Source organism: Carassius carassius, chromosome 32, assembly GCF_963082965.1.
Source record: "Carassius carassius chromosome 32, fCarCar2.1, whole genome shotgun sequence".
Classification (NCBI taxonomy): Eukaryota; Metazoa; Chordata; class Actinopteri; order Cypriniformes; family Cyprinidae; genus Carassius; species Carassius carassius.
Window position 1 is genome coordinate 20,316,508 of NC_081786.1, and position 26,626 is coordinate 20,343,133.

Sequence of the window (26,626 nt, forward strand, 5' to 3'; positions counted from 1 at the left end):
GCTGAGCCAGGGGGAGTGTGATGTGTTCTGTCGGTGCGTCTGTGCTCTGCTCTTTCTGTAATGCAATCAGAGAGAGTTAAAAAGCGAGGGAGGGCGAGCGAGCTAGCGAGGGAGAAGTGGTTCCCATTCTTCACCGTTGATTTACAGCTTCTGAACAGACATGCATCCCTCTGAGTATACTAAGTACACAGTCATTAATGCATTTGTAGTTTGTATTTACATCAGGGCCCAAACCGCTTATGCACACACTTACAGTTTGACATCACATTGTATTTGTAAGAAATCAAAACATACACAAGCATGTGTACAGCCATTTTATGAAATTTTAGATGAGTCTGTGCGTAATGGGACGTACAGGAATGGGGGCAAAATTATATGCATGGCTGAGGGGCTGGAGAACCACTCCATGTGCTGCCGGGGAGAGGCACAACAGCATCACTGCTAAATGAGGAGTGAGTGAGTGAGGGCGGGAAGGAAGGAGAAAGAGAGAGAGGGAGGGAGGGTGGGCAAGAGGAAGAGAGAGAAGATAACAGGACTCGAGACAGAAGGAGGGAAGAAGAGTGTCCTGTTTGTCTCGCTCATTCCCAGCCTTGGGTGTTGGTTAAGCGTGGTGAGGATGAGCAGCCCCTGTTTGTGTCGCACGGTGCCCGTGAGCCAGACCCGGCTGAGGGAGGTCAAGCTCAGCTTGAAGACCAGCAGAGAGACCATTGCGATCCGCCCTACCCCAGTCGTGCGAGAAGTCAGCAGCCGGCAATATACCACGGTTAAAGAAGTCCCGACCAGGACCAATGCACCAGGAAGTCGGAGCAGAAGCACCCCGCCAGTTTACAGGGCCCAGAGCAGAGGGAGCAAACCTAAAAGTACCCACATTCGCGCACCCGAGCACCTGCCAGAGAGAAACGGAACTTTACTGGGCATCGCACCTAAAGTAGTGCCCATGACTCTTTCTTCAGTCTCAACCTCATCATCCTCTTCCATCTGCACCCCGAGGGGACTTCGGCCCTCACCTCCACACTCCTCACCATCTTGCCCCCTGTCCCCATCCCGGAGTATGAGACGAGCACGCTGGCTGAGCTACAGTGCTTCCAACATCTGCTTCAACAACTCCATCCTAGATGGGCGGTTTAGACAACTGCAAGGTAGTATCCTGCTGGGTTTTTTTTTCTCCCATCCTCAAAAAGGGGGCAGTCTTTCCCAGCATAGCCCTCCACCCCACCACAGGGGAGTCATTAGGTAGAGATCCAGAATGGGAAGGGCGTTAAAGTGGTATGCTTGATTGTTTTTTGTAGGGTGCTGTGGGAACTGGTTTGTCTTTTTATGTGCAGTATTTATTAATTTCATTATTTATACTGTATATACGGCCTAATTGCTCACTGCGTTACCTCTAAATATTTAATGGCAAACTCATAGAAATGCCATTCAATGGAAAAATACTTCTTGCCTCCCACCACATCAATCTTTTTCTTGCTGAATTACAAAGTGATTGGTAGACCATCTACTTCTTGTCTTCAGCTATTCCTACCTCTTACAGAAAAAAATTATTTTGTCTGATTTTGGGTATTCAGCATCGAAGGTCTCCTACCTCACTTATTCTCTGCTGGCAGCTCTGTTTATTTTTAGAGAGAAGTTGACTGTCACTGTTAATTTGCGTAAAACTGAGCTTCCTCTTTCTCTCTGATGAGAGTTTTCTTTTAATGCTGTGGAACAGACAGAGCATAGTTCATAGTAATTTTTTCTATAACTATCACAAATGTTTACATGTATAGTATGAATACATATAAGGGATTAAACCTTGTTAGTGTAAAGACAAATTGACATGGACTAGTTTGCATATTACTTTTCTACTGCTCTAGTTAATGGTGTTTGGCATGAATCACCAAATTTCACGCTCATACTTAGGGTTATGGTTTTTATGGAAACCCGTTTTAGAATAAATAAAAATGAAGTAATTGTGAGGTAAAGGTTACAATAATAAATATAGTAAGACTGTGAGATATGAAGTCACACTGTAAGCTCTAAAGTCGCAGTTGTGAAAGATAATCATAGTTGGTCACTATAAAGTTGCAATCATGAGAAATATAGTTGCAAGCACCTAGGAATTGAGTTCTATGTAAAATGGAGCAGTTTTGTTCTGATGGACCGTAAAATGGGTGAAAAATCATACTTATTTATATTGAAGGATATATCTGTTACTTGTGACATTGTGTTGGTAAGAACCTAATCTTGTAGGTCCAGAGCTCAAACAATGACTCAGGTATGAGTATTTAGTGAGACTGCAGGTCACATCCAGTGGGGGCCTACTGTGGGGGAGGGAGAAAAACACTGGCTTGTTGTGTACAGGGAAAATCCATCAATATGAATATTTCACAGACCTTACATGTGAGCTTGAGAGAATATCAGAGATCAGCAGGGTCCTGGTGTAACAAATTCTATTTAGACTCACTGCGGTTCTAATGGAGAGAGAGAGAGAATCATTTAGAAGAGGTTAGACTACAGTCCTGCTGTACAAAGTGTGGACAGGAAGAGGAATCATTTGGCAGTAGTTTGATCATGAAATATGTAGTGTTGCCAAGTTTAGCTCTCTTATTATGCTTTAGCACATCTGGAGCTTTCGTAACTCTGACAGGAACATGGTAAATTGCACTTTAAAAATTAAAACGCAGTTGTTGCTTTATAGAGCTTCTCCTACCTGACCTGATCCTTTAAAATGTTTTTTTTTTGGTGTAACCCAATAAGTCAAGGTCTGTCTCGTTAGCATGGCCTGGTATGGTAGATGAGATACTTGGAAATATAGCTGCATGTAAACATTAACTTTAACATTAATGATATTAAACATGACAGGATTTGTACATTTCAAATAGGGCTGCAACTAACGATTATTTTGATAATCGATTAATCTGTCGATTATTTTTACGATTAATCGATTAATCGGTTTATGTACTTATATTTTAGTTTTTCCCATTTTTTCCCCAAGTAAATTATTAGTAAATGGTCTTTATCATTCAGCATAGATTTAAGAGATTTTAACCATTTTGCACTGTCATATCCTAATCAAAAATATACCTGGAGTTGTTTTATTGTGTTAGTAATCCTTTGTCGAACTCTTCTGCAATCAGAACACTGACCCATACAATAGCAAATTTCACAAGGAGATTTCAAATAATGTTTTCACCATGGCAGTCCTTAGAGCTCCTAAAGTAGTTTAACATCCCGAACAAAGCTTATTAAGGAATCTTTCAGAACATATTTTCACGAAGAATAAGGATAAAACAGAATAAAATTGCAGTGCATTGTATTTTATTATTTACTGGGAAACAGCTTTATAGCTTATGCTGTGAAATTGTAAACAATCCTTCGAATAAAGTGCCAATGGCATGAAACCTGAATGGAACTCACAATTTAAAGTAAAATCCATCAGAAGGTTGTCCAGAAAAAAAAAAATTGGACAGTCACACACAAAAAACCTGCTGTGTGAAAAAGAGCAGTGAATACTTAGAAAAAAAGTGCATTTCAAATATCTTTAAACATTTACCTCTCTCATTCAGTCATAATTAGGCTGCACGACTGAATTATGAACTGGTAAACGACAAACTGACCACAGAACATGTTTGTAAAGCTTTAAATGTTAACTGTTAAAAAGCAATGTTATCAGCTTTTACGACTAAACATTTGCAAACAACATTGTACTGGAGAATCTGCACAAATAAAAGTCTTAGGGGCCGTTCACATATCGTGCCTAAAAACGCGTGGAAAACGCTAGTCGCACCGCTTTCTCCTTCTTTCCAAAGCGCTCGCGCAGAAGCGCCCCTGAGGCGTCTGCCTTTGATAAGCAACCATGACGTGCTCTCTCCTTGAAGACGCGGAAATTTCAGCAAAGGATAAATGGATTTGCAGCTCAAAAAATCACTTGCAGTAGCTCTGCTACTAAATTTATTTCAAAATGGAAATCCATATACAACTATGATCAGCTGTTCCTTTCATCTTGACTGAGCTTTTAACGTTGTTACGGGAAAGGATGAAGCTGATTGGTTAGTTCTTGTCACATGACCCGCGATGCGCTTGCAGCATCATGAAAAGTTGAGATGTTTTTAACTCGATGCGGTGCGGTGTTGGAAATAACGAACTTGAGCGCGCAAAAGACGCGATATGTGAACGTCCCCTTAAACAGTTCAGTAGTGCAGAGTTTACAGGTTACTCTTCTTTTTTGAAGGCTCAAAGTAAAGTACTCCCAGTCTCCCACATCCCGCTAAATGCTGCAGAGACGCTGTTCGGGAAGCACGTGACATAAAACGAGGCCAGCTATTGGCTATTCGCTACTTCTCCGTATGTACTGGCTGAGTAAAACCTCCGATGGCTCATTACTGCCACACTTTGGTCACCGCAGATTTGAAATATGCACGAAATGAGCCGCTTACGGCAAATAAAAGTTATTTAGCAACGAATCGATGACTAAATTAGTTGACAACTATTTTAATAATCGATTTTTATCGATTAAATCGATTCGTTGTTTCAGCTCTAATTTCAAATGTAAATGTTTATGGCAAAATGAAAGCTATTTTGTCTCTACAGATATACTGCCAAAGAATGTGCTTTTGGTCCAACACTGTTCTACACAAGTATTTCTTTATTTTTAAAGCAACAGACTAGGGCTGGGTGGTATATCGAGTTTGTACGATATATCAATATTTTCTTTATAATCAATTCTATTTGAGGCAATACCATTTATATCGATATACAGTAGTTTAATACGAGCACATCTGAAAGAGGACGGAGGACACAGACTGAGCTGCTTCGGAGAAAGTGCATAATCCAATTTGTTCTAAACATGTTACAAGCTTCATATTAAGGCCTTTAAAAACTGGCAAGACATACTTTCATTTTGCATATTAGTTTATATGTACTGACAGAAAGGCTGCATGTGCCGCTGACAAGAGACACAGACTGCTCGCGCTGTTTAATGTGTTTGAGATGTGCTGTCTTCCTGAATGCAGAACTTACATTTCACTGGTATATTGTCCATTTGTAAATGTTAGAAAGCCAGGGAAATATTCAAATTTTTCTGTCAGAAGTGCATGAACCTTCTGGGATTCTCTACCCTGACTTCAGTGAACACATGTGCGCCAAACAGACAGAGCTCAATTAAATAGGAGCACAATAATTCTGACTAAAATATACATTTCGCTGAAATATTTGTAGTTGGACAATAAATGTGACATGAAGATTTTTAAACCTACAAATAAATCTATTTTTATGATAGCACTGACTGTAAAGTGACTGAAATGAGGTAATCAAAATAGCCAAAATTTATTAAAATTTATTTTCATTTTAAGTTTAGTGAATTTAATCTTCCGCTTTAAAAGCCTTATTTATGTTTTTAGATTGCACTGTTACGATGTAAGAATGAAATGTGATTTTAACCCCTCTTTGCACATAATGTAAAGTCTAACATAATTACATTCATTTTTGTTTTACATTTACGGGAGCTGTCCTTGTCGACAGAACCAGCGGCAGACAGTAAACAGAAGTAAATAAGGAACTGCTTGAAGCAAGCTAGTGGTTTGCTGGACGCTAGACACTACTTCCGCATTTGTCCACGACACTGTTGTCATGTGGTTTCTACATCAGTAAAGGCGGTAACAAAGGGTAACTAACGTCATTGACAGGCGACTGCACTGCCCCGTGTCACTGTTTAGAATGGGAATTTTCTCATGATTTACAAGTAGTTGAAAACATGAGATATTGTTAGTAATAATCAGCTGAACAAAATATAGAACACTAATGGTTTTTGGACATTTTACTGCAAATATCTTACAAATTGTACTTTTAAAAATGAAAATACAGTGATATATACTATCGCAAATCGGCCAAAAAATACTGAGATATGAATTTTTGCCCATATCGCCCAGTCCTACAACAGACCCATTTTATATTAGGTGGCCTCAAAACAATGTACTTGATAAAACTTATGTTATGTAATATGTACTTATTGTGTTCATATTGTATTGCAAAACACTTTTGCTGCTATTGAGGTTATTTACGGGTAAAGTTAGGGACAGGTTTGGTGGTATGGATACGTTTAAGGGTGCGTAAAGGAACACTACATTTTTTTGAAAATAGACTAATTTTCCAACTCACCTACAGTAGTTAAACAGTGGAGTTTTACCATTTTCAAATCCATTCAGCCTATCTCCAGATCTGGTGGTAGCAGTTTTAGCTTAGCTTAGCATAGATCATTGAATCGGATTACACCATTAACATCTCGCTCAAAAATGACCAAAGAGTTTCTATATTTTTCCTAGGCCGATATGGATAGGAGCTATACTCTCATTCTGGCGTAATAATCAAGGAACTTTGCTGCTGTACCATGGTTGCAGGAGGAGCAGTGATATAACGCAGTGCCTGAAAATAGTCCCTGACTAGTTTGTGTAGTTGCAGCAATAGCAGAGTTGCTGGGGACTATTTTCAGTAGGGCTGGGTATCGATTCAGATGTTCCAGATCGATTCGATTTCGATTCACAAGCTCTCAAATCGATTCTATTTCGGTTCTCGATTCGATTTTCGATTTCGATTCTTGACCGATTTTCTATACTCGATTCTTGATTTGATTTTCTATACTCGATTCTCGATCCAACTCAATCAATATAGATTTAATACAAATACTATATTTATAAAAAAGAACAGTGAACATAAGTTTACAAGTGGGTAATTAATAAAAAGAAATTAAGTGCCAGAAACCTGTATATTAAATTATTTTATCTTAGGTACATTAAAACAAAACCCATCTCTAATTTTCAAATGCATACAATTGTGTTAAATAAATACAATACAATTTTGATGCAAGATGAAAAATGTATGCTGAAAAAAGTCAGAACAGTCACATTCCTTGATCAAACAGCATCAAGTTATTTCATTTTTAAGATAACATAATCATACAATTGTACAAAATTTGCTGTAACATTGAGGCTACAAGCCTATGAACAATGTAGGACAAATAATACTGGCTTATTGGTGATAGTTCATACAAAAATAAAAAAATGTCATTTATGTATGTATTATTCATCATGTATAATAATTTCTTCTGCTGAACAAAAAAAAAAGATATTTAGAAAAATATGGGGAACCACACTTTTTTTTTTCAATATTATGGAAGTCAACTTATGTGTTCAACAGAAGAAAGAAATTCATACATGATGAATGCATTCAGATTTGTAGTATTGCTACAGCATTTCACCTCTGCATTACAAATCACGCAAACAGCTTTGTTCTTTTCCACAACACTATCGTCGTTGTCTTGTGAAATCTAAAATGCTTCCATACCTCTGACTTTTTATGTGAAGGCGGCATCAACTTCAACAAAGCACCCGAAACCGCCTTTTTAAGCACTGAATGTATAAATGACAGGTTCGCCTCTCGCTCCTTGGTAACATCGTGCAAGAAAAATAAGAGGGTGACATCTAGTGGAGAAGACTAATTATTAGATTAACGTTAATCTTGCGTTCAATGTTTGCGGAAATAAATATCATGGCCTTTGAGAATCGATTTTGAATCAACCACATTTTAAAAAAACGATTAATCGAAAAATCTTTTTTTTTTACCCAGCCATAATTTTCAGGCGCTGTGTAATATCACTAAATAGGAAAAATATTGAAACTTTTTGGTCATTTTTGAGCAAGATGCTAATGGTCTAATCAGATTGAGTGATTTATGCTAATCTAAGCTAAAAGGGCTACCGCCAGACCCGGAGATTGGCTGAATTGATTAGAAAACGGTAAAACTAAACTGTTTAACTCTAGGGGAGTTGGAAAATATGCCTATTTCCAAAAAACAGTGTATAATTACAACAGTGTAATTATAAATGTAATTACAGAAATTAACTACATATGCAATTACATGCAGGTATTTAAAAAAAAGTACAAATAAAAACATATGTATACGTACTATAAGTGCATTTTATCAAATGATTCATTTAAATGTAAGTACATAGTATTTGAGGCCACCTAATATAAAGTGGGACTAAAGCACCAATCCATTTGCCAAAACATGCCTTTTTAGAATCTCATTCAGAAAATATGGCACAACGTCAGTGTTGTAGCTGAGATCAGTTCATTTGAATCCAAATCCAGACCAAGACCTGAGAAGGCTGAGTCTGATTCAAGGCTGAGACAAGAAGAGGGTCAAGTCTGAGACAGTTTAGCTGTAGTTTATGCATAAATGGGAAGGTAATCTAGATTGGCTAAAAAGCATGCATACATTCTTCACCCACTTCACATTATAATGTTTTAGTTACATAACAACTTACAACTTAGTTAACAACAATCCCACAGGGGGCGTTTCATAATGTCTTTTTCTCCCACTCTGTTTTTTTTTTTACCTCTCTTTTTGTTATTTCCATCCCTCCATCTTTCCAGGTTCCTGCAGCTATAGGATCTGAATCATTTATGAAACGCATTAAGAATGCACAATTTTGATCTTTTTGTGGCAGAAACTTAAATATATGTCGTGCTGCAGAAAACTTGCTGATGAGAAACACATGGTCATACATAAATATACACTATGAAGAATATAAATACATAGATTATATTGAATAATCATTGTATGGTTGTGACAGTCTGTCTAAAAATAGGGTTTTGAAGGTTTGAGTTATAAAAATATTCCATGTATGTCTTTTCTCCATCTAAATGGGTGAATGTCAAGAAAACTCCAGCAATCATAAAAATGAAGCCTATTTTTATGGCCATTAAGATTTTTTGCATTGTGACATTATTTTCAGTACAGTTGAGCACATTCACAATTACACACATCTACAGTAATGTATTTTTTTAAACATTTGAACATTATTTTTGCACAATTCTGAGTAAATATCATTACAGTGTTTATTGTACTGAATTTAATTTAAGATGATATGAAAATGAAAATGCTTATTGCCATAAAATTTTCACTTTGCCAAAAAAAAAGAAAATAATATTATTGGTCCTACAAATAGGCCTATTTATTTATGCAAAATATATATTTTTATTTTATTACTTTGATTCTGATATATTCCTGAGATTCAAATAATTATTTTTTATAATGTAACCATTTACATTATTTTCCATGCAAATAAATCATCAGATGTGAATCTACTAGGCCACGTCAGAGTAGCTGAATGTTTTTCCCTTGCTGTACAAACTAGATGAGCGAGAGGCTGTCCAGAAGAAGACCTTCACAAAATGGGTGAATTCAATATTAGCCAGAGTCAACTGTCGAATCTCAGATCTCTATCTAGACCTTCGGGATGGGAGAATGCTCATCAAACTACTGGAGGTTCTGTCAGGGGAGAGACTGGTGAGTGTCAAGCCTAGATTTGGCCACACCACAATCATTCCAAGTGATTCCATTAATATCTTTGACTCTCAATCTTTTTCCACCCTTCAGCCCAAGCCAACCAAGGGCCGAATGCGGATCCACTGTCTTGAGAATGTGGACAAAGCTTTACAGTTTCTAAAGGAACAGAGGGTGCACTTAGAGAACATGGGATCACATGATATTGTAGATGGGAACCACCGGCTCATCCTAGGCCTTATCTGGACCATCATTCTTCGTTTCCAGGTCAGCCAGTTATTCTATACTTTTTGACCAAATCTATTCATTTTGTGCCTCTATGTATAATTTAAAGCAAACAATAAGGGGTAAGCAAAGTTTAGATATTAAAAAATAAAATAAAACATTTTCAGGCTATAAAACTGAACAAACCAATCCTTATGATACAGTGGACTACAGCGGTTTTTGTAATGTTTCTTTGGCTGATAAGAAAGCTTACATTTATTTGCCTGATTGGAAAAGCTTTCATTTATTTTTACATCTCTTATTTTGATAGCTTGATATTTTTAGCCCAGCTACTTCAAACGCTATAGTCTGCTACACAATTCAGACCCTCAAAAATTAAAGGAAAAAGACAGAAAAGGTTATTGTTGACTGCTCTTTATTCTGCCTGCTTCCCACAGTGATGTGCAAACTATTGAGACATAAAATGTCAGAATCTAAATAAAGTAAAAATGCATATCTCTCTGCTCTGCATATCCAATAATGGATGCTCAAGGGCAGCTTACAGTAGCTCTTCTAATTAATGTAAGATTTAGAGTACATGATATGTCAACCAATATTAGAACTTACTGCTTTTAAATGCTTCAAATCAAAAGGAATGTCTAGTTGAACGAAATACAATAAGAGGTCCAGAAAGAGGTATGAATATAGTTTAAATGCACATGTGGGATTTATTTCAGTTTTTGTTCATTTTCTTTTCTTATACAGATTCAAGACATTATAGTAGAGACAGGACAAGCTGACCAGACAGGCCGGCAAGAGACCCGCTCAGCCAAAGATGCACTGCTCCTCTGGTGCCAGATGAAGACTGCAGGGTAGGACAACAGTGGTCATACTTTAATAGTAATTAAGCTGACAGCAAATCTTCTATTTTTATGAGAAATCTGTGGTTGCAGATTTGTCTGAAGTCGTTTTGTCTCTGCAGGTACCCCAATGTAAACATCACCAATTTCACCACAAGCTGGAAAGATGGCATGGCTTTCAACGCTCTCATTCACAAACACAGGTGATAAATATAAAAGAAAATTAGGACAAAATGTAAATATTAAGATCAAATAGCTTGTGGGGATATTGTTTAGTGGTTAGAAGACATGCATTGACATACACTGAGCAGATGTGCTCATATGTTTCTTAGATTTCCCTAAGAATTTAGATTAGATGTCTTAGAATTTCTAGCAACCACTGAGAAATGAAACTGATCCTGTTCCTCTTCATACTATCCTATCAATAAAAGAAATAGATATAACCTCTTCATTTCACTCTATAAGGCCGGATCTGGTGGATTATGGCAATCTACAGAGGTCCAATCCCACTCACAATCTTCAGCAGGCCTTTAATGTAGCTGAAAAAAAGCTTGGTGTCACCAAGCTCCTGGACCCAGAAGGCAAGTAACACCTGCTGACTATTAAGCCAAACATTTAATAATTATCCTCCCATTATAGAAAAAACTAATGTATATTTTATTGTTTGCAGATGTATTCACTGAGAACCCTGATGAGAAGTCCATAATCACATACGTTGTTGCATTTTACCACTACTTCTCCAAGATGAAAGCTCTGGCAGTTGAGGGCAAGCGAGTTGGCAAGGTGTTAATTTGAGCTAGTCCGCTTCCATGTGAATTTTATGTGTTTATTGCAAGAGGACATTTTAATTGACCTATACTCATATTCTACAGGTGCTAGACCAGGCCATTGAAACAGAGAAGATGATTAAGAAGTATGAGACATTGTCATCAGACCTGCTAATATGGATTGAGCAAACCATTATTGTGCTGAACAACCGCAAGCTTGCTAACTCCCTTACAGGTGTCCAACAGCAACTTCAGGCTTTCAACTCTTACCGTACCGTGGAGAAACCACCTAAGTAATTCAGGCTATTTATGTACAAATGTCTCTTTTTTGTAGTAAGCAACCAACTGCTAAGCAACCAACTTTTTAACTCTTACTCTTCAGATTTCAGGAGAAAGGCAACTTGGAAGTACTGCTGTTTACCATCCAGAGCAGAATGAGAGCCAACAATCAGAGAGTCTACACACCTAAAGAGGGTGCACTGGTGTCTGATATCAACAAGGTAAGATGCTAAGGTTAATGCTGCATTGATTTAAACTCAGGAATATGAATTTCCAACCTCCAGTGAGCGAAGGTGCAATATAATGCCACTTGTCAGGCTTTGAACATGACCCTATTTCTGAACCTGTATCTGTTAAACAGTCTTTGCCTTTTATCTTCTAAACTTTGAACAATATAATATATAGTAGTAAGGGTGAGACTGAGTAGAAATATCCTGTATCTAACTTTAAATGGGGGCACAATAAGCACAGTTATATCAATAAATCCATGAAAAACATTGTTATGAAACACACCAGTTATTCTTAACCACTTTGTGTACATTTTATGTAGGGACGGTGACAAAAATTGAACATAATAATAAATCAAGTGGTCCGAGAGGCTCTGAGCTGTGTGTGTGTGCCTGTGCATGTCTTCTTAGGCATGGGAGCGGTTGGAGAAGGCAGAACATGACCGTGAGCGGGTCCTAAGAGATGAACTCATTAGGCAGGAAAAACTGGAGCAGATGGCTCGTCGCTTTGACAGGAAGGCAGCTATGAGAGAGACCTGGCTTCAAGAGAATCAGAGACTGGTTACACAGGTAACTCAATATCCACAGCTTTTATCTAAAAGATGAAAGGTGCTGAGAGCCTTTATTTATTTAGATACCCATCATTTCATGGTTGCCAACACCTGCAGATTGACATTAATGATCATTATTTTACTTTCTACTTTAAAGGACAACTTTGGCTATGACTTACCAGCAGTGGAAGCAGCTAAGAAGAAACATGATGCGATAGAGACCGACATTGCTGCATATGAAGAACGTGTTAAGGCACTGGTGGCCCTGTCTAAAGAACTGGAAGCAGAACGATACCATGATGCTAAACGCATTGATGCAAGAAAAGACAATATCTTGAGGCTGTGGGACTACCTGCAGGAGCTTCTGAAAGCTCGCAGAGGTCGTTTAGACAAGAACCTTACCCTTCAGAGAATCTTCCAGGAGATGCTCCACATCATTAGCTGGATGGATGAAATGAAGGTAGGTAGGACCAATTTGTAAATTGTGTCCTTGATTTATATGCTCTGCTTAAATATAATGGTTGGAACTCATGTAACTGAAGCAAAACCACATTATCAATATTCTAATGTGTCATTTGTTATTCAGAGCCAACTATTGTCCCCAGACTTTGGAAAACACTTACTGGAAGTGGAAGACTTGTTGCAGAAACATTCATTGCTAGAAGCGGATATAGCAGTGCAGGCAGAAAGAGTACGATCAGCCAATGCAGCTGCTCTTAAATTTGCCAATGGTGACAGTGAGTACAGTTGAATCCTTATATAATAGATGTGATGCACTCTGTAGTCTTTTTGTTGCAGTTGTAACACATTATGACATTGTTATTTTACTTTTCTGCTCTAAATTTTCTAGGTTATAAACCATGTGACCCACAAGTAATCCGTGATCGGGTACAACACTTGGACCTGTGCTACCATGAGTTGTGTGCTCTGGCAGCTCAGAGGAAAGCCAGACTTGAGCAGTCACGACGACTTTGGAACTTTTTATGGGAGATTGCAGAATTGGAGAGCTGGATTCGGGAAAAGGAGCACATCTTCTCCTCTCTTGACTATGGTAAGGACCTGACCAGTGTGCTGGTACTGCAGAGCAAACATAGTGTCTTTGAGGATGAGCTTGCTGCCAGACAGGACAACTTGAAGCAGGTGATGGATGAGGGAGAGAGAATGATTCAGGCCAAGCACTTGGGTTCCCCCAAAGTGCAGCAGCGAATGGATGATGTACGAAATCAGTGGCAGCAGCTGGAGGAACTGGCCGCCTTCCGTAAACAAAATCTGCAAGACACCCAAAGTTTCTTCCAGTTTCAGGGTGATGCTGATGACCTCAAAGCCTGGCTAGTTGATGCTATGCGGCAGATGAGCAGTGATGATGTTGGGCATGATGAGTACACTACACAGCGACTGCTCAAGAAACACCGTGACTTGAGAGATGAGGCTGCTAAGAACGGAGCCACAATTGACGCTCTATCCAAACAGGCCAATGCACTTCCTGAGGAATTAAGGAGTACACCAGACATTCACGGGCGTCTGAACGATATCCGGGATATGTATATTGAGCTTTTGACCCTCTCAGACCTGAGGCAGAAGAAGCTGGATGACACCATGGCTCTTTACAAAATATTCAGTGAGACAGATGCTTGTGAGCTCTGGATGGGCCAGAAGGAGACATGGCTGGTTGGGCTGGAGACACCAGAGAATTTGGAAGATCTAGAAATTGTACAAAATAGGTATTGCTATTAGTTTTATGAACACAGAGACAGTAGTGTAAGTGTGTTTCATAAACTGGAAAACTATTCCAATTTATGCCACTGTTATAAAATTTTCTGTTTGTTTGCAGGCTAAGCATTCTTGCTCAGGAAATGGGTAATATGCAGGCTCGGGTTGACAACATCAATAAAGCAGCCAAACAACTTGAAGACAGCAGACATCCACAAACAAAACAAGTGAAAGAATGTCAAACTCGTCTCAATAGGAGGTAAGAGTTATAATCCTGGATGTGAAATCCAAATAGAAAAATACTTTATAAATAATCAGTAATGTACCTTTGTACATTAAGAATTTTCAGTAAAGATTTTCCTTTTTATCTCTTCCCATAGATGGGAAGCTTTTAAAGCAATGGTAGAGGATAAGAAACACAAAGTAGATTCAGCCCTCAGCCTACATAATTATGATCTGGAATGTGATGAGACAAAAGCATGGATAAAAGAGAAGACACGGGTCATTGAGTCAACACAAGACCTTGGGAATGACCTGGCTGCAGTCATTACCATTCAGAGAAAGCTCTTTGGCATGGAAAGAGACCTTGCTGCCATCCAAGATAAGTTGGATTTCCTGCGTAATGAGGCCCAGAAGCTTGTGATGGACCACCCAGAGCATGCTTCTGATATACTTGCCAGACAGGAAGAGTTGGATGCAGCATGGGACACCTTGAAACGCACCCTGAAAAACCGTGAAGACTCTCTTGGGGAGGTCAGCAAACTGCAAACATTCCTACAGGACATGGATGATTTTCAAGCCTGGCTTTTCAAGACACAGAAGGCTGTTGCATCTGAAGATATTCCTGATGGTTTACCAGAGGCTGAGCATTTCCTGAGTCTTCATGATGCTGTGAGAGCTGATATGGATAGCCATGAAGAAGACTACCACCGTGTGAAGGACACAGGAGCAGCTGTCATTCAGGGCCAAGAAGATGATCCTCAGTACCAGCAGCTGGAGCAGAGGCTGGACGGTCTTGATAAGGGATGGGATGAGCTGCACAAAATGTGGGACAGCCGCAAGAGCTTCCTAGATCAGGGTCTTGGCTTCCAACAGTTCATGAGGGATGCCAAGCAGGCTGAGGCCATCTTAAATAACCAGGTATACATACATTTAGTATTCATCTGATAAACATTGTAATGGAAATAGAAATTTGGGTAACCCAAAATCTTGCCAATATTGCTACCTCCTTAATATTTTTTGCAAATAACCTCCAATTACAGCTCCATAATATTGTTCCTCACTTTTAATTTGCTATCTCTTTTTGTGTATTTTTCCTGTACTTTTTAAAAGGAATACACTCTAGCCCACATAGACAAGCCTCACACCCTGGATGGAGCAGAGAAGGCCCTGAAGAAACACGAGGACTTTGTTACTACCATGGATGCTAATGAGGAGAAGATACTCAACACACTGGAGACTGGTCAGAGGCTGGTGGACAGTGGAAACCTTTACTCAGAAAGGGTCAAAGACAAGATGGGCTCTATTGAAGATAGGTCTGTTTTTTTATATTATTTCACCTATTTTACTTCCAAGGTCAGACATAAAACATATTTTACATATAACATTCCTCTTTGACCTAGCAGATGAACTTGCCCTTTCAATCCAAATTCCATGCTTAATTAAGACAGTAAAAGTGTATAAAACATTTTCAGTTCAATAGGCTCTAGCATCCCTACATAAGAAAAGTTATCTTATGTAAAAAAAGTTATCCTTTGGACCAGTACATAAAATGGAATGACAAGAACATTTACATCAAATAATTTACTCTTGTCAACTCACAATGTCAGTGTAATTTAGAAAGCAATCAAAAGTTTCTCCTCAAACTTCATGCACCCATGAATTTGTGCTGAATTGGCAGTGTGTGAGAGAAGCATTATACTGTAAAGGAGTAGCCTGCATTTCCCCTATTAGCCCAGGCAGTCTGTAGCTCCTTAAGATGGGCGCCTGCCCTGATGGGTATTGATCTCTATGTGAAAGTATACCTAATCCATTGGCTTATGTTGCTTTTTCAAAGTGTTCTCTCTGCAGTGAGAAAATGGAGGAGTAAAGAAAAGCCATTTCAATGTCTGCCAGTATTCACATTTAACAAAATAAATTTCTTACACCACTCTGCACTAAAGGCCAACCATTAAATAACTCATGTATTTACAATATGTGTATATTTCTTCAGGTACAACAAGAATCGAGACAAAGCCAATGAAGTCTCTGGGAAACTGAAGGATAACAGGGAACTTAAGCACTTCCTTCAAAACACCCAGGATGTGAGTAATGCTTTACTCAAAACGTTCATATATGCAAGATCTCACACATTTGTTTCTAATATGAACATATAGTTCTTTGTGACCTTTTCTCTTATTCAATGTACATTTACTTCTCTTTTTTAGCTTACACTGTGGATAAATGAGAAAATGCTGACAGCACAGGATACATCATATGATGAGGCTCGTAACCTCCATAGCAAGTGGCAAAAACACCAGGCCTTCATGGCAGAACTAGCATCTAACAAGGATTGGCTACATAATATTGATAAGGTATATGCCAATTTTATATGCACTTTAATAAAGCACTGCAGTTGGGTTTCCGAAGTTAAAAGCAAAAGGAAAAAAAAAACATCCAATTTTCATACAGGAATTCTTTTTACAATAACTTTTAAACATTTAAGGACATACCTACCTTGAGCACTAATTTGTTATTAAACAATATAAGATTCTGTTGAAGCTCTAGTATCAATGTGTTGAAATGACTGAAAAAAATGAATATTTCAACCATGCTCATATTAGGAGGGACAGGAATTGATGGAATCCAAGCCTGAGTTTGAGCCCATTGTCACCGATCGTCTTGCTAAGCTTCATGAACTATGGGATAAGCTGGAGAGCACCACACAGGAGAAGGCTCGGCTGCTTTTTGATGCAAACCGTTCTGAGCTGTTTGATCAGAGCCTTGCTGACCTGAAGAAATGGTTGGCTAAATTGCAGCAGCAGCTCCAGGGTGATGTGGATGAAGAAGTTAAGGATCTTACTAGTGCCAACATCTTACTCAAGAAACATCAGGTGTGACATTAAATGTGTTACTTTTTCATCGTTTTGTGTCTACTACAATTCCATAGAGTACCTCAGGTGAAGCCAACTATGGTCTGTGCTTTGCCTTTCCATATTTGGTGATCATTTATACAATACTGCTTAAATTTGCCCTATTCTCCCCTAGATGACAGAGAATCAAGTTCAGGATCGTGCACGGGAGCTCGAAGAACTTCAAGAAGCTGTACAGCAGCATGATTCTCTTAGAGAGGACCAACCTGAGCTTGAAATTGAGCAGCAGACACTTCAGAGGGATTTCCAGGAGCTCTTCACACCTCTCACCCAACGCAGGGGCAAGCTGGAGGCCGCTAAGGCAGTGCACCAGTTCTTCAGAGATCTTGCAGATGAGATAGTATGTGCATGCCTAGCATTACAGCTTCTCAGAATGCATCATTGGTTTTTGTTGATTTTTCTTCCTAAAGAATTCTTACATAAAAGTTTTGATTTGCTTTCCTCAGCTCTGGGTTAATGAGAGGTTACCAATGGCGATGTCAGAAGAACATGGCAACAATCTTCAGACTGTCCAACTTCTGATCAAGAAGAACCAAGTGAGTTTTACATTTTTTCCACATACACCCCTAATTCATTCCTTATTATCCAGTTTGGCAGAACACAACATGACACAACTTTCTCCATCTATGATCTGTTTAAACTTGTATTGGAAGTAATTTACATTATATTCACCATGTGATCATGACTCCTTTCATATACATCACCTACCCTTCTAATTACAATCCTTTCATATCATGCACAGTCTCTTCAAAAAGAGATTGACGGTCACCAGCCACGCATTGATGAAGTATTAGAGCGTGGTTGGCGAATGGTGGCAGCAGCAGAGGGTAGTCCAGAAGAAGAACACATGTCTGAGGAGATGAAGAAGCTTCAGGATCTGTGGGCAAAGCTGCAGGATGAGATGGCCAAACGGAGAGCACGGCTCTATGGTTCTAATGAGGCCCAGCAGTATTACAATGATGCAGATGAGGCTGAGGCCTGGATAGGGGAACAAGAACTCTACATGATTGCTGATGAGAAGGCCAAGGTAGAGTGTACAGCATATACAGTATTGCTGTTTTATGCTGTTTGTTTTAAAAAAAAATCTTCAAAAATGCCAAGTTATGTAAACTTAGTGCTGGCTCCAAATTTTGTGTGCAATGAAAAGCCATACTAAAATAAACTGTCTCTGGCAATTAATCTCTCTGGGTTGTAGGATGAACAGAGTGCTATGATCATGCTGAAGCGACACCTGCTTCTGAAGCAGACAGTGGATGACTATGCACACTCCATCCAGCAGCTGGTAGACCGTGCCCAGAAGATGCTGGCTGAAGAGCACCCAGATGGGTATATAGGGCTAATTGTCTTTACACAATGTATTTTATATTGAAATAAGATAGCCAAGCTGAACTGAATGAATCTCTCTGAATCTTGAGGCACCTCAGTATAGGTTAAAACAGTCCATAACAAAGATTAATTTGTTATTTGTCTGTATGTGAAGTGAGGCCATCAACCGGAGACAAGGACAAGTTGACAAGCAGTATGCTGGGCTGAAGGAGCTTGCAGAGGACCGCAAAAAGAAGCTAGACCACACATATCATCATTTCTTGCTTAGTCGTGAAGTGAAGGATCTTGAGCAGTGGATTGCAGAGCGTGATGTGGTGGCCTCTTCACAAGAGATGGGACAAGACCTGGACCATGTGACGGTAAATAGGAACTTGTCCCCAGGCAAAGGACAATTACCGTCTCTCACACAAAAGCATGTTTTGACATGTGCAATACACAATGTATTCACTCATATTTATGTTTTAGATTAATATAATTACAATCAAAATTTTCCTGATTCCATTAATATTTTAGATCCTCCGAGATAAGTTCAGAGAGTTTGCACGGGAGACAGGGACAGTGGGTCAAGAACGTATAGACACTGTGAACCGGATCATAGATGATCTGATTGAAGCAGGCCACAGTGAGGCAGCAACTCTAGCGGAGTGGAAGGATGGAGTCAATGAGAGCTGGGCAGATTTGCTGGAGCTCGTCGACACTCGTGCTCAGCTCCTTACAGCCTCCTTTGACCTGCTTAAGTAAGTATGGATTAATTTAATAGATTAAATCACTAAAGAGTGCAGTGCTTTTATAAGATCACATTATTCCTACTGACTCACTGTATCTCACATAAAAACGAGCCTATGGAACAAAACTGTAATTATTTCACAATATCTTCACCTGTGTGAAGTATTGTAACGGGTACAAAATTAGAATGGAAAACATTATCTAAAATATTCTGTGAATTTGGTCAGGTATTTTGATGATGGTAAGGAGCTAGTCACTCAGATTGAGGAGAAAAAGAATGAGCTTCCTGAGGATCTGGGAGAAGACTTCAGCAAAGCAGAGTCCTTCCACCGAATGCATGCTGCATTTGAAAGAGCCATCAGCTCCCTTGGCAAACAGGCAAGGGAAACACATTATCACATTATTATATTGATCTCTGGCTTGTACATATTTATCTAAAAAAGTTAGGGATTTTTCATATCTCTTTCCTTGCAGGTGAAACAATTCCGGGAGACTGCAACTAGACTGTATGCCCAGTATGCAGGAGACCAGGCCACTGCTATTCAAGCAACTGAAAAAGAGGTTGTGGAGGCCTGGAATGGTCTGCTGGCAGCTTGCGCAGGCAGGAGGAAGCAGTTGGAGGATACTGCAGACAAATTCCGCTTCTTCACCATGGTGAGAGACCTGCTGGCCTGGATGGAAAGCATCAGTCAGCAGATAGAGACACAGGAAAAGCCACGGTATGGAAATGTATAATTGTAATTATTACAGTAGAGATATCTATGTTCTTCTTAGTGTTGAAATTTGTTTCTCGTTGTCCAATGAAGAGATGTCTCCTCAGTGGAGCTCCTGATTAAGTATCACCAAGGGATCCGTGCTGAAATTGAGACGCGTGGGCCAAAGTTTAATCAGTGTGTGGAGCTGGGCCGAGCCCTCCTGGAACGCAAGCATAAGGACTCTGCAGAGGTAAACAGACATGGAGGGTAGCAGGTGTAGCCACAATGAAGTGTCCGGAAAGGCATCAATTGCATGTACACTTCTTGTGCTCACAGATTAAAGAGAAGCTGATGCAACTAGTAGAGAAGAGGAAAGAGATGATGCTCAAATGGGATGAAAGATGGGAATGGCTTAGACTTTGTAAGTCCATAAATGTCAACAAACATGCATGAAAAGACACAAAAACATACAAACTACTGCATATTACAGCTGCTTATGATTATATCTCCCTCTAGTGTTGGAGGTATGTCAGTTTGCCAGGGATGCATCTGTGGCAGAGGCCTGGCTGATTGCCCAGGAGCCATACGTGGCCAGCAGGGATCTGGGTGAGACAGTGGATGAGGTTGAAAAACTGCTCAAGAGACATGAAGCCTTCGAGAAATCCACTGCTACATGGGAAGAGCGTTTCTCAGCACTAGAACGTCTTACAACAGTATGTGTGTTTTAAACTTTGACATATTAAACTCGGAAATGATACCTCAAATTATGTGAATTGTTTGCATTGGCAGTCACCATTCATTGACTATTAATAATATGTTGCAGTTGGAGCTGTTGGAAATTCGGAAACAACAACAGGACATAGAACAGTATAGACAAGAGGCGGAAAAAGAGAGCAGGTGTATATATATATATAATCTTGGTAACACTGTACCTCCCTAACGGCAAATTCCATACTAAAATTTGACATTCAAACTTTGACCTTAGGAGAGAAGACACCGGGTTTGTAGAGGAGTCTTCACAAATCTACACCACAGAAGAACAGTCTCTGGTGAGTTCAGGTTTTTGTAGGAATCTCATCATCTTTCTCTTCATTAACAACATTCTTCTTATCAGACATTCTTTCACATTTCATGTTGTCATCTCCTATTGCAAATACAGCATGCAATACCCAAAAATATAATTTAACTTTTTGTACTCTAAATGTTTGTTAAATGAATACCTGGAATACTTGTTTGAATCTGTACTCAAACTTTGTTCTTTTGTGATCTTCAGTCTGGTTTAGGAGTAATAGAGCCAAGTTCCGTGGGATTTGATGGCACAGCAGGGGAATCCACTGTGCCTTTGATCTCAGAAATGCAGGAAAGTGGCTCACTGGAGCTGGACCCTTCCACATCCATCCAGGTTACCAAAGAGACAGAAAAAGCTGCCACGCTTCCCACTGAATCCTCACAAGTTCAATCAGTCTTGATGGAGGGACCTCTATCCCGCAAACATGAGATGGAGGGATCTAATAAGAAGGCATCCAACAGGTTAGTTGTTGTCTAGAGACAACTAGAAGTGTCCAAGCCATTGACCAGGAATATAACAGTGAATTTGGCTAAATCAAAAGTAGTCATCATTTTACTGTTGAACTTAATTTAAACTGTCCACCTTCTCATGTCTTGTCTCAGGTCCTGGAACAACATTTACTGTGTGCTTAAACCTGGGCAGCTCACTGCTTACAAGGACGCCAAGAGCTTTAGTCACAGTGTCACCTACCATGGTGAGGAACCCCTGAACCTAACCAATGCTTCTTGCGAGATCTTGACTAACTATAAGAAAAAGAAGCAGGTGTTCAAACTCCGGTAAGGGTCTTGGTCATCAACCTTGATATTAATTTTTTAATAAAAATGTATTTAAGTGTTGTGAAATATATTACATATAGGGCTTACTTGTTTTATCCTTGTTCCATATGCCAGACTTGAAGATGGAAATGAATATCTGTTCCAGTGTAAAGATGAGGTACCCTATTGACTGCTTCTACTGTTCCTTATTAGTTAATATATTCTTTGAAATATGCCAGTAAAAAACATTAATTATGTATGTTTTTATGACCACAGGAGGAACTCCAGAACTGGACTCAGGCTATAGAACAGGCATCACAAACTGTAACAGAAGAACCAGTTGCAGGGCCATCAGGAGTGAAGGCACAAAGCCTACCTCCACCTTCTTCTACTCTAGAGGTTCCCTCAACCAAGAAGGAAAAGGAGAAAAGGTTTAGTCTGTTCGCTAAGAAGAAATAAACTCCTGGACAGAATGTGACACAAGTGAAATGGAACAGATTGATACTTTTTTTTTAAACATATTAATTTGTAAGAATTTAGCTATATTGAAATGTTGATTACACTGCTGCCTGTATCTAAGCTAATGAGGTGTTGCTAATGTCCACGAGTTTGCTTTTTTATGTTCTGCTGTGTTTTTCTGATACTAAAGTCACATGCCACATTCACTCTGTATACAAATAAAAGCACAGAAACCGATCAAATTTAACCAAAAATATTTGTTAGAAAAAATTAGTTATTTTTGTCTTGGGTTTTTTTTATGTGTTGAGTTTCTTCTAGGCATGCTTAAGTATGTATTTTGACTATAAAAAACATGCTTAGTTTTGTTAATCTGCCTTATTCCTTTAAAATGGTTGCAAATGTAATACTGTGCTCTTTGCATCGGAACTTATAGAATTTAAACAGAGGATGACATAGGAGAGGTGTTTGTTTTTGTAAATGGTCATCAGCTAGCAGGTGTGATAATGAAGGTGTTTAACACTGTACTATTAACATGCACTATATGTTAACATGTTAACATGTTAACATGTTAACATGTTAACATGCACTATATGCAATAAGCACAGTGTTTAGTGTACTTTTAGACTGTTTAGGTGTTTTATTTTTCTTTATTCCAACAAACATTAATATTATAATAATATTCAAATGTGAACATATTAATGCCATTATGTATGAATGCATTAAGAAGTACAGTCATGGTACTGAAGAGAATACAAAGATGAGAGAGGTAGCTTTTTTTTTCTTTTCCATAACCTATACTATGTTGAATGCTTTTGCAAAGCATGAATTGATATATTTATTTAACATGGTGCTATATCTTTAAGATAAGAGTTTTACCCTCTCATAACTCAGGTTCCCCACTATTAGTCACATTATAAACGCCCTTACACAAGGACAGAAAAAACATTATAAGCATTAAAATGTATCTCTCACATTATCATAACAATGATTAAAATTTATAAGTGATGTAAACAGCTTAGAAAATGTAGTATAAATTAAACTTGATGAATGAATGTTTGAAAACATGGAAAATAGTGTTTCATACGAATATGAATGTAGAAATAATGGAAAAGGAATGAAAAATTTTACCTGTAACGTAATGATAATAATAATAATAATAATAATACTTCAACTTCCTTAATACATTTAAACTTAATGCCCATATTCTGATCATTCTAATTAAATATTCATTTTACATAGATGAGTTTTTATCACAAGTTTTTAAAATGTTGTATCAAAACAGTAAAACAGTACATTGAATTGAACACAGAATATTAGTGTCCTATTTCCAAAGGGGTCCTATTTCTTTTTCAGTATTATATTAATTAAGTATATGTCCACACTGTTTTTGTCAGGCACTGCAAGCTACAAGCAATGTTTTTTTGTTTTAATTTAATCTCTGTTGGTTTTTTGGATATGAATATGTTTCCAGAGTTTTTTTTTAATAAGGTCAGAATGGTGCTTTATTAAGATGGTGCTTTTTGTTTTGTTTTTGGCCATTACATCTTGGACCTCCAAATCTTTCTTCTCTGGTTCTGGTTCAAACACACTGCAGTTTATGTTAAAATGTACTCCCTTTCAACTAATATGCCTCCATTCTCTCTTATCCTTTTATATCTGTATGTTCAATGCAAAATCACATATAATAAGTTGAAAGCAAGTTATGACTCATTTTAGGAGAATGAAAATCAATAAACATTTGTTTGCAGTAACCATTAACAATTGTTGTCTATTTAAGGACTTGTAGTGTGTGTTTATGTCTGACTCATCTTATTTATTTGACTGATAAGTGAGTATTACACAGTTTTATCAGGTAAAGTTGTATCAAATTCACTAAGTAAAATGTTATTTAAAGTTAATGTTAAAACATACCGCTCTTGTCCTGTAGAAGACACTGCTGTGAGCAAGAAGTGTGAGAATGTTGTATGAAAAAAGTGATGTTTAGTTCAGAAATTCATGTAACGTTAGTAACATTTACACTACACTACTACTACTACTTAGCAATAAAACTAATAAGTTTATGTAGACTCAAGATTATGTTGTGCACAAATTAAACGTCATGAACTCAAATTACGTATTTTACAAAACATACATATAATTACAAATAATTAGTATTAAATCTACAGTAATCGATGAACCAACAACAAAAAAAAATAATTTTGCTTTATTGTTTTTGAAGTTTCATTTAAATTTGACTAAAAAAGTGAGGGGCGGATGACACTACTGATTCATCATGGCCTTCATAAATCAATGCTTCGACGGTTAATCCAGCGTGTAATAATAGTCCAAAGTGGATCATTTTAAAGGTAGATGATTCATAAATGCACGGAAGTGTGCGAAACAAAGTGTACATTTTCAAAAATGTACAAAAACATAAGTTTTACCTGCTGAGGGTGCCATCGAGCTGCGCGGTTGAGAGGTGGTTGTCCCGACAACAGTTTGGGCTGTTGGTTACGTCATTTTGAATGGAATTGAGTACTCTCAAGGCTGCTTATTGGTCGGTTTGCTAGCACCCGCCTTTGGGTCCGCGCAGCTGATTGGCTGTTGAGCACGACACTCTCCCACGCTGTTCGTGCGGGTGCAGGTTGAATGCGCGGCGACAAAGTAACTCCAGCAATCGCTTAGCGTAAACGGAGAGAAGTTGAACTTTAATCGAGAAAGTCCGCGTGGAACATAGTGTTTTATTTTTTATGTATCCGTAGCCTTTCACTATTGGGATTGCAAGTCATTTTAAAGTTTTAAAACTGTTCCCTCAAAGGATGTCTTTTTATTTCCAGGATGGATTTGATTCGCGTATCCTGCATTGTCCTGCTGTGGAGAGTAATGTGGAGCACCTAAAGCCTTAGAGGAATCCGACGCACTTTGTTTTTTATTTGTTTTTTTTAGACGCACCTTCAGTTGCAAACAATTTTAACCATTGCGTGGATATTTTGTGTGCTGTTTCCTCCCCAAAATGGATATTACAGTGTCTGAACTCATGTCTAACTTCGTGGATTCGCCGCTTGTGGTTTGGGTAAGTCACAAAGGCATGATGGCACCTGCTGTGTGTACGCGGAGTTTGTATTTGCGTTGTGTAGTTTGTTTAGCAGCGGCCAGTGACGGTGCAAACCTCAGCAATATTGATGTGGACTGGATGCTTTCTGTTTGTATCAAACCTAGTGGAAAGAGACTAACATGCTTTTCATTCAGCAGATGTGTATGAGCGTGTTAAAATTATGCTTAAACTTCATTGCAACATTTTGTCATTGTTATTTTTAAATCTATTTTTATATACTATCTATTTTACATATAATTAAGTGCTAAAATTTGGATTTATTTGTTTGTTTGTTCATTTTATTTATTTTATTTTATTCTTTATTCTCTACTTATGTAAGATACGTTTTAAAATTAATAGTTGTTCTTACTATATATATGCATATATTTTGTTTTTTGATATAATGTAACAAATATGATTTATTATTATTATTATTAATCGCACTAGGTAGAAGTGTTTTTAAACCTGTACACACAACAGCTTAACATTAGTACTTTTTGTGTGCATACTTCTTCATTCTACACGAAGAGTTTAATGACACTTGACAGAGTTTGGTGAAACCTGCAGAACTTCCTCCGACCCCCTTACCCTGACCCCTGTGTCCTGTTTGGCTGTACTTTCTCTGGCCACTGTGTTTCCAACTCGTACGTCACCATCTTAACCACATTAGACAATCATCAGCACTCCCATGTTGACGTGTGCTGTTCCATGATACTGTATAACATTGAAAGAAACAAACAAACACATACATAGTAATTGGACGACAAGGTTATGTTTAGTTTTTAGAGTTAAACACAGACTGTTTGACAAACAATATTGACTTAGTATTTATTAATAACGATCTTACAACTATCTCATTGTAAATGTGTTTTAAATTGGGTAAACTCTGCAGTTTAGTTCTGAAACCGAAAGCATGCTTGTGCAGCTGTGGGTGCATCCTGTCATGATATTACTAACTACTTTATTTGATTGATTTTCTTTCTTTTTTTTTTCAGGTCAAGACTTTTGGACCCCTTGGGTCTGGTTCAGAAGACAAGCTCTCCATGTTCATGGATTTAGTGGATGGTGTCTTCCTCCATAAGATAATGACACACATGTGAGTGACAGATGCAGAACTGTGTGTGTGCGTACTGTAATTTAGCAGCTGTTACGAGCCTAACTTTTTTCATTCTTAACCACATCATATCCTTTCCTGCCTGCCATCCAACTGTGCAGACACTCAATCTGAATCTTCACGCTCCATCAGTTTTGTTCCTCTTCCATAATTAGTGTGTTAACAAAGGGTCTCCAGCTGATTTGGGGCTGTACTTTGCCAAGAGTTTTTAAGGTCATGTGTAACATCAGTTTGCAAGCATGCAGTATAAATTTTAGGCCACGGAAGTTTCGGTTAGCTCGAGCTGTAACCTCAGCTAACAGGTGACTAGGCAGCAGTAACTCTCTTCTTTTTAGAGTATTTGCATCATACAAAGCAGC

At 38.4% G+C, this 26,626-nt stretch overlaps 2 protein-coding genes and 1 long non-coding RNA gene across 3 annotated transcripts in view; 2 read left to right on the top strand and 1 right to left on the bottom strand.

Moving 5' to 3' along the window:
- Window positions 1-564: 564 nt before the first annotated feature.
- Window positions 565-22,082, top strand: LOC132112950 (spectrin beta chain, erythrocytic-like). Its single transcript, XM_059520714.1, has 36 exons — window positions 565-1,139; window positions 9,173-9,324; window positions 9,415-9,588; window positions 10,291-10,397; window positions 10,508-10,588; window positions 10,851-10,966; window positions 11,056-11,168; window positions 11,258-11,445; window positions 11,535-11,652; window positions 12,070-12,228; window positions 12,367-12,669; window positions 12,796-12,946; window positions 13,060-13,930; window positions 14,041-14,178; window positions 14,300-15,059; window positions 15,252-15,454; window positions 16,132-16,222; window positions 16,346-16,492; window positions 16,742-17,011; window positions 17,166-17,390; window positions 17,497-17,586; window positions 17,793-18,077; window positions 18,246-18,376; window positions 18,531-18,735; window positions 18,890-19,113; window positions 19,330-19,480; window positions 19,577-19,821; window positions 19,909-20,047; window positions 20,134-20,218; window positions 20,314-20,510; window positions 20,621-20,694; window positions 20,783-20,846; window positions 21,071-21,327; window positions 21,469-21,642; window positions 21,757-21,799; window positions 21,898-22,082. Exons 1-36 carry the CDS (start codon window positions 617-619, stop codon window positions 22,078-22,080), a joined length of 7,437 nt encoding a protein of 2,478 aa, XP_059376697.1. The 5' UTR covers window positions 565-616; the 3' UTR covers window positions 22,081-22,082.
- Window positions 20,789-21,902, bottom strand: LOC132112951 (uncharacterized). Its single transcript, XR_009425060.1, has 4 exons — window positions 21,730-21,902; window positions 21,449-21,609; window positions 21,018-21,305; window positions 20,789-20,941 (listed from the first exon to the last, which is right to left on the bottom strand). It is a non-coding gene; the product is annotated as an uncharacterized LOC132112951 (long non-coding RNA).
- Window positions 22,083-24,639: 2,557 nt separating the features above from the next.
- LOC132112948 (protein Daple) overlaps window positions 24,640-26,626 on the top strand; it is a 66,205-nt gene continuing 64,218 nt past the window's right edge. The window contains exons 1-2 of the mRNA XM_059520712.1: window positions 24,640-25,132; window positions 26,149-26,249. Of these exons, the coding sequence (XP_059376695.1) occupies window positions 25,073-25,132; window positions 26,149-26,249 (161 nt within the window). The 5' untranslated portion in view covers window positions 24,640-25,072. The remainder of the gene's footprint in view (window positions 25,133-26,148; window positions 26,250-26,626) is intronic.

Excerpts from the sequence above, each read along its gene's own strand:
- LOC132112950 (XM_059520714.1), top strand. The coding sequence starts at position 617 with ATGAGCAGCCCCTGTTTGTGTCGCACGGTGCCCGTGAGCCAGACCCGG. Across the intron at positions 15,455-16,131 it reads ATGGGCTCTATTGAAGATAG|GTACAACAAGAATCGAGACA; the intron begins GTCTGTTTTTTT and ends ATATTTCTTCAG. Across the intron at positions 19,481-19,576 it reads TCAGCTCCCTTGGCAAACAG|GTGAAACAATTCCGGGAGAC; the intron begins GCAAGGGAAACA and ends CTTTCCTTGCAG.